The sequence below is a fragment of the Cucurbita pepo genome, chromosome LG07 (genome assembly GCF_002806865.2).
Source record: "Cucurbita pepo subsp. pepo cultivar mu-cu-16 chromosome LG07, ASM280686v2, whole genome shotgun sequence".
Classification (NCBI taxonomy): domain Eukaryota; kingdom Viridiplantae; phylum Streptophyta; class Magnoliopsida; order Cucurbitales; family Cucurbitaceae; genus Cucurbita; species Cucurbita pepo.
In genome coordinates, this window is record NC_036644.1 from 1,430,408 (window position 1) to 1,438,475 (window position 8,068).

The window sequence follows — 8,068 nt, forward strand, 5'->3', positions numbered from 1 at the left end:
ATTGGGAGGGGGGGTTGAAGTAATGGATCGAGTCTTGGAGCCACAACCAGAACTATTTATTATACTTGGCAAGGCTCCCAATTGGTTGGATCGTAAGTGAGAGGCGACTTACTTCACGGACAAGGTCTCAACTTGTAGGGATTCGGGGCACTGCCCCATAGTTCAATATCCCACTTTTACGATTGTTTAACTAAAATACACAGTTCACCGAAAAGCAGTTAATTACTATTTTAAAGCTGAAAAAATCATCTCTATTATTTAGTTTAACTAAATTTTTTATTATTTATTCTCGGATCACCTCTTAAAAATAATTTTTAATTTTTTCGAAATTAATTTTTTAAAATATATATTAAAATAAAGTTATAAATAAAAAATTAATAAATGAGCATAGAAAAAATAATTAATTTAAATATATAAAAATCTCATTAAATCTTAGTTAAAAGTGTATTACCAAATAAGTTTTCCGAAGGAAAATTCGGGAAAAAAGAGGGAAGAAAATTGGGTTAGCGCCGGCTTAAATAAACCACTGGGTCATTGGCATCGTCGTTCGACCGAGCTCCTCGTTCTTCTCAGATCTCTCTCGGTCACTCACTGCCAGAAGGGGAGAGTTGAAAGTCGCCATGGTTTTGACGGTGAAGGTTTATCTTCTTCTGTTCGTTACATTGTTTGCATCACTCGCGAACTATGGATTTTCGCTTTACGAAGATCAGGTTGGCCTTATGGACTGGTGCGTTGCCCTCTCTTGAGCTCTTATTCCTCAGCTGTGCTAGGTTGGCTAGGAAATTTGTGGAAAAGTTTTGATTGGAGAATTTATCATCCCAATTAGATTTACGTCATGCTTGACCTGCTAGAGTAATTGATCTGTTCGTTTTCTCGATATATTTGTGTATATACTAACACAAAATACTTGGATTGCTCCGAATCCATTCGAGTTAGTTTCTCGTTTGGATTCACCTGTTTATTGATACTTTTCTTCGAAATGTTCATCAGTATCTCAAAATAAGGGAGGCCTTGGTTTATGTCGTGTATCTAGTTTGCGTCCTATTGATTGCATTGTGACTCTTATACTTCTCGCGATTAACTTGGAATGTCTTTTCTCAAATTGAGATTCTCAATTAACTGTTTTCCCTTTAGCTTTTAGTTGAATTTTAATAGCTTTGAATTATTCATCCATTCAATTCAATTTGTTAAAGTTATGAAGTGATCCCTCGATTATAGGCGTCAGCAGTACTTGGGGAAAGCGAAGCACGCGTTATTCCATTCTTCAAAATCGGGGCGAAAGCGTGTAGTTGTATCCACAGAAGAGAATGTAATTGCGTCACTTGATCTTCGGCATGGCGAGATTTGTGAGCTTAACATTCCTTTAGCATTTTTTTTTCTTAGTGGGTTTACCAATAACCAAATGACTTAGGAAGCTGAATTGAAATTCTTAACTACGTAGGCTCTAACTGAACCTTTGCTCTAAACAAACGGAAGAAAAAATTGTTTAATCCCCCCCCGATAATGAGCTAAGGTGCCCATTCTGCAATGGATGCTCTTGTTATAGCCCATAGTATTTGAGAAGATGGGAACCAATTATGTAACATATTAGTCGAGAAGTCGAGTTTTTACATGAAAACAGTTTGTGTTTTATTAGAGCTACCCATAATAATAATCTTGCAAAAAATGAAAGTTAGACAATGAAATTCCATTTTTCTATCTAAGTTTTGGATGATCCAATTATTTGAAATGATTCATGTACTAACAAGGTTGAAGAAAGAATACAACGTTGCTTCTGGCGGTGGTGGAAGCTTTCATTTTGAAAATAGTTAATTTGTCTTTTATTCAAAGTCTTACNTCACTCGCGAACTATGGATTTTCGCTTTACGAAGATCAGGTTGGCCTTATGGACTGGTGCGTTGCCCTCTCTTGAGCTCTTATTCCTCAGCTGTGCTAGGTTGGCTAGGAAATTTGGGGAAAAGTTTTGATTGGAGAATTTATCATCCCAATTAGATATACGTTNACCTTCTAATTGTTTTTGTGCAGTTTGGAGACATGTCCTTGGCCCCAATGACTCCATTGATGGAATCGAGTTCGTTCTTGGAAAATGTAAGGCCTTGNACCTTCTAATTGTTTTTGTGCAGTTTGGAGACATGTCCTTGGCTCCAATGATTCCATTGATGGAATCGAGTTCGTTCTTGGAAAATGTAAGGCCTTCACATTTTTTTTTATCCATATAATATTTCTCCAGAGTACTATTTCTGCCATTTTGAACATTTATTTGAATTTCTTATTGTGTACAAAGGAAATTCCTCTAGGAGTTTGATAAAAAGTACGTGAATATGCTGATTCTTTTGAAGATCTTAAATCTTACCCTCAAGTCATCTATGCTTAATTCTAATGTCCTCTGTGGTGTATGAATTTTCCTCTACTGTTCCACCTAAATTATCACTCAAGGGGTGTAAANCCTCTGTGGTGTATGAATTTTCCTCTACTGTTCCACCTAAATTCACTCAAGGGGTGTAACTCCTGTGTCACGACATAAGTATTTTTTTAAAAGAATGTTACTCTCTGATGGTTGTTGATCCATCATTATTGTACAAATGTGAAGTATACTTAGTTCTTCCTGTCAGTTATTAATAATGGATACTAATTAAGCTCACATTTGGTCCTTTATATCTGTTGAAATACCAATTAAGCTTTACAATTCCACTTTTAGTATGCCACTTAAATATTTAACGAAATGATGTCAGATGTTGTTTCTCTTTCATTNACCAATTAAGCTTTACAATTCCACTTTTAGTATGCCACTTAAAAAATTTAACGAAATGATGTCAGATGTTGTTTCTCTTTCATCGGAGGGGAATTTTTTAAGAGCGTGGAACCTTCCTGATGGTCAGATGGTGTGGGAGACTTTTCTTCAGGGAACCAATCCATCAAAGTCACTGCTATTGGTTCCAGTAAGTGAATATCACTTGAGGATTTGATTTTTTATTNGGGGAATTTTTTAAGAGCGTGGAACCTTCCTGATGGTCAGATGGTGTGGGAGACTTTTCTTCAGGGAACCAATCCATCAAAGTCACTGCTATTGGTTCCAGTAAGTGAATATGCTGCTTCGAGTTGTTATGCATTGTTTCTCTTCCCTATTTAACAAAATGTTGTATTTTCTGAATTTGATTCCTTTCATCTAAGTGGATCAACTGGTGCTAAGCCAATTTCTTCTATATTCTTTTTTTTTTTNATTTGATTCCTTTCATCTAAGTGGATCAACTGGTGCTAAGCCAATTTCTTCTATATTTTTTTTTTTTTTTTCTCTAGTAACTATTTGATTAATTTAAGGCATAAAATTTGCAGAAAAGTTTGAAAGCCAACCAGGAGACTGTGATCCTAGTTTTTGGTAGCAATTGTCTGCATGCTGTCTCCTCCTNTTGAAAGCCAACCAGGAGACTGTGATCCTAGTTTTTGGTAGCAGTTGTCTGCATGCTGTCTCCTCCCTAGACGGTGAGGTTATTTGGAAGATTGACTTAACAGAGAACAGGTATTTCAAATGTGGAGTTTGTGCTAGGTTTTATTTCTTTTGAAAAATGTAAATCACTGTGCCACTGATATCATTATTGATTTTATCACCGTTTCAGTGTTGAAATTCAAAAAATCATTCAACATCATGAAAGTGATACCATTTATGCTGTGGGATTTTCAAGTCCAACTCAGTTTGATCAGTTTCAAATAAATGTTAAGAGTGGAGAGTTGGTGAAGCACCATACGGCAACATTTTCTGGTGGCTTTTCTGGAGAATTAGTATCAGTTTCTGATGATGTGCTTGTGACATTGGACGCCACTAAGTCAAATCTAGTTATAATAAACCTTAGGAATGGTGAAATTGGGATTCTACAGACACCTATTGCACATCTCATTGACGAACTTTCTGGNGAAATTGGGATTCTACAGACACCTATTGCACATCTCATTGACGTACTTTCTGGGTCAATTGAAATAGTGCCTTCAAAGCTTTCTGGGTTATTTGCTGTTAAAGTTGATTCTCGTTTAACATTAGTACGAGTAAAAGGAGAAGGTGAGTTGGAGGTGGTGGATAAAATTCACAGTCAGGCAACTCTAAGTGAAGCTCTCTTGGTTTCAGAGGGCCAGCATGCAGCTGCTTTAGTGCAGCACGAGGGAAGTCATGTGCGTCTAACTGTCAAGCTTATTGATAACTGGAGCAGTAATTTTATCGATGAAAATATAGTAATTGATGGTCACAGAGGAACTGTCCAGAAGGTTTTTTTGCACTCTTACATTCGGACAGATCGGTCACATGGTTTCAGGGCTCTACTTGTCATGGAAGACCATTCGCTGTTATTAGTACAACAAGGTGAAGTTGTGTGGAGTAGGGAAGATGGCCTTGCCTCTATTGTAAATGTAGTGACATCTGAACTGCCTGTTGAAAAAAAAGGCGTCTCTATAGCAAAGGTGGAGCACAATCTCATTGAATGGCTGCAGGTATGCAACTCTTTCAAAATATTATGAACTAAATTATGAACAAGCGATAATGTTCTCTAAGATTAAAAAACATTATTATATACATAGTCAGCCTACTATTTGGTTCCTTTTACTCGGTAGTCTCTAGTTCGAATATTTTATTATTTTTCTTGCTCTGGTTAGTTGATTACAAACGAAATTTTGGTATTTCTTGAAATGTTTCCTACCTGACAAGATGCCCTTTGATATGTCCTGTTCTTCACAGGGACATCTGCTGAAACTCAAGGGGACTTTAATGATTGCAAGCCCTGAGGATGTAGCAGCTATTCAAAATATGAGGTTGAAGAGTACTGACAAGAGCAAAATGAGTCGGGATCACAATGGATTCCGAAAACTGCTTATTGTTCTAACTAAATCAGGAAAACTCTTTGCATTGCACTCTGGAGACGGCCGCATTGTCTGGTCTCGTTTACTGCAAGCTTCCCATAAATCAGAAGCTTGTCCTCCAAGATGGCTCAATATTTATCAATGGCAAGACCCCCACCATCGTGCCATGGATGAGAATCCATCTGTGCTCGTAGTAGGCCGTTGTGGACAAAGTATGGATGGACCAGGTTTACTTTCATTTGTTGACACTTACACGGGGAGGGAGATTCGTTCATCGAGCCAGATTCACTCGGTTTTACAAGTTATTCCACTTCCATTTACTGATTCAACAGAGCAACGCCTCCATATTTTAATAGATGCTCAGAGCCGTGCTCATTTGTATCCACAAACCTCTGAAGCTATTAGTATTCTGCAATCAGAATTTTCAAACGTATACTGGTATTCAGTTGAAGCTGACAGTGGCGTCATTAAAGGACATTCGTTGAAAAGAAACTGTATCGATGTAGCGGATGACTACTGCTTCGAGAGCAAGGATGTTTGGTCGATTATACTTCCATCCGAGACAGAGAAAATCATTGCGACTGCTGCACGAAAATTAAATGAGGTTAGACACTATAATTTTGTGGATTAGTCCATAAGATATTTTTCTTGGTAATCTATTTACTTATCATTTCATTTGCCAATGCATTTTTTGAAGTACTGTGGCGTGTTTGTTTAAGTATTTTAATACCTCTCTGTCCTTATAGCAAATATTTATGTAATTTTCATATTCTAGGTGGTTCATACGCAAGCAAAGGTTGTAGCAGACCAAGATGTGATGTACAAATATATATCAAAAAATCTGCTCTTCTTGGCAACTGTTGCACCAAAAAGCAGTGGTGAAATTGGAACTACTACCCCAGAGGATTCCTGGTTGGTTGTATATGTTATCGACATTGTTAATGGTCGTATATTACATCGTATGACCCATCATGGTTCAACGGGTCCCGTCCATGCCGTGAGTTCACCAATCTAATTGCCCACTTCCATTGTGTATAGATGAAATGTTCTCACGAAATTTGTATCTTATGTAGGTATTTAGTGAGAACTGGGTTGTCTATCACTACTTCAATCTTAAAGCACACAGATACGAGATGTCGGTAGTCGAAATTTATGATCAATCTCGTGCGGTATGTGAATGTGTACTAAGATTTTTATGACATGATCGATGCTCTATGTAGATTCACATCATCTGAGACAATTTATTTTGCAGGACAACATAGATGTTTGGAAGCTTATTATTGGAAAGCATAACCTGACTTCGCCAATTTCGTCATATTCTCGACCCGAAATTTTGGCCAAATCACAATCCTACTTCTTCACTCATTCTGTGAAAGCAATATCAGTTACATCAACATCTAAGGGTATAACATCAAAGCAGCTTCTGATTGGTACAATAAACGATCAGGTTAACTTCTGAAACACGTGATTGCTTGGTCTTTGTTCCTCATTTCGATATCTTTTGCGGGATGTGCTAAATGTGAGTCATTGCAGATTTTGGCTCTCGACAAACGTTACTTAGATCCTCGACGGTCTATCAATCCCACACAAGCGGAGAAGGAAGAAGGCGTTATACCTCTTACCGATTCCTTGCCTATCATTCCTCAGGTGTGTTGNCGTGCGGTATGTGAATGTGTACTAAGATTTTTATGACATGATCGATGCTCTATGTAGATTCACATCATCTGAGACAATTTATTTTGCAGGACAACATAGATGTTTGGAAGCTTATTATTGGAAAGCATAACCTGACTTCGCCAATTTCGTCATATTCTCGACCCGAAATTTTGGCCAAGTCACAATCCTACTTCTTCACTCATTCTGTGAAAGCAATATCAGTTACATCAACATCTAAGGGTATAACATCAAAGCAGCTTCTGATTGGTACAATAAACGATCAGGTTAACTTCTGAAACACGTGATTGCTTGGTCTTTGTTCCTCATTTCGATATCTTTTGCGGGATGTGCTAAATGTGAGTCATTGCAGATTTTGGCTCTCGACAAACGTTACTTAGATCCTCGACGGTCTATCAATCCCACACAAGCTGAGAAGGAAGAAGGCGTTATACCTCTTACCGATTCCTTGCCTATCATTCCTCAGGTGTGTTTATCTTGCATTTTGCCTATCATTTCTCAAATTACTCCTAGAATTATTAAGTGACATTAGGATATTAGATATCAACTAGAAGATAGAAATCCTTGGATTTACAAAGTAATTGGAAGCCATCGCTTTTGATAACCAATGTGGACCAGACTTAATTGTCTGCAGCATTTCATTAAGCTGGCATAATTGGTTCGGACTGGGTTGTGTTTTTGTGCAGACCTACGCAACGCACGCACTTCAAGTCGAAGGTCTTCGAGGTGTCGTGACTATACCAGCCAAGTTGGAGTCGACAACCCTTGCATTTGCATACGGAGTGGATCTCTTCTTTACCCGGATTACGCCCTCAAGAACATATGATTCGCTAACCGAAGATTTCAGCTACGCTCTACTTCTCATAACTATCGTCGCTCTCGTGATCGCCATCTTTGCAACATGGGTTTTTTCTGAGAGGAAAGAGCTCCAAGATAAGTGGAAGTGATCTCCCTCAAAGATACTAATTTTCATTTCAGGATAGTTTATAAATCCTTCATGTATCTCTTATTTTAGGCACGCCAAGCTTTAGTCATCCTCTTTTCTGTTCAGCTCGCAAGTTCATCATCATCATCAGCATCTTTTTGCTTAGATTTATAAATTAATTTCTTCGAATATAGATGGACTATGACTTTGCTAGTTTCTTACTATTTGATTTTATGCTTGTTTTTGTAATAAAACACATATTTTGACTGTCCTTTTCAGGTGATAAAAGTACAATTTTTGGAATTGATCCCGATCCCTAAGAGGCTTTGTTTTTATTTTATTGTTTAAATTACAATTTTGTTTCCTATAGTTTTCAAAAGTTAAATTTTTGTTTAGGGTTTATGAAAATTTTATCCACTTGTGAACAACAAGTCGGTTGTAAGAAATTCGGACGTTGCGGATAATGTCGGTATATGTTTGGGCCTCGAGTCACGTAGTGAGAAAAGATTTTGGAAACGAATAATTTGAAGAATTGAAGAAAACAATTAGGAAATAAAAGAAATGGCTTAAATAGTATATAACTCAGAATAGGAAAAAGTGACGTCTACACTCACCCTTCAACAAGCC

General features: G+C 37.5%; 1 protein-coding gene across 4 annotated transcripts; it reads left to right on the forward strand.

The window, feature by feature from the left end:
* The first annotated feature begins 460 nt into the window (after positions 1-460).
* Positions 461-7,754, forward strand: LOC111799318 (ER membrane protein complex subunit 1). 4 transcript variants are annotated; one of them, XM_023682834.1, is made up of 15 exons: positions 461-727; positions 1,219-1,346; positions 2,026-2,088; positions 2,818-2,874; positions 3,012-3,076; positions 3,334-3,406; positions 3,475-3,517; positions 3,615-3,886; positions 3,941-4,476; positions 4,721-5,446; positions 5,618-5,839; positions 5,916-6,011; positions 6,095-6,289; positions 6,376-6,489; positions 7,203-7,754. In XM_023682834.1, exons 1-15 carry the CDS (start codon positions 621-623, stop codon positions 7,461-7,463), a joined length of 2,958 nt encoding a protein of 985 aa, XP_023538602.1. In that variant the 5' UTR covers positions 461-620; the 3' UTR covers positions 7,464-7,754. The 4 variants fall into 4 exon arrangements, with proteins under 4 accessions (XP_023538602.1, XP_023538600.1, XP_023538603.1 ...); XM_023682832.1 differs by lacking the exon at positions 2,026-2,088 and adding an exon at positions 2,124-2,186; XM_023682835.1 differs by lacking the exon at positions 3,012-3,076 and having other exon boundaries at positions 2,818-2,939; positions 3,334-3,360; positions 3,426-3,517; positions 3,615-4,476.
* The last annotated feature ends 314 nt before the right edge of the window (positions 7,755-8,068 follow it).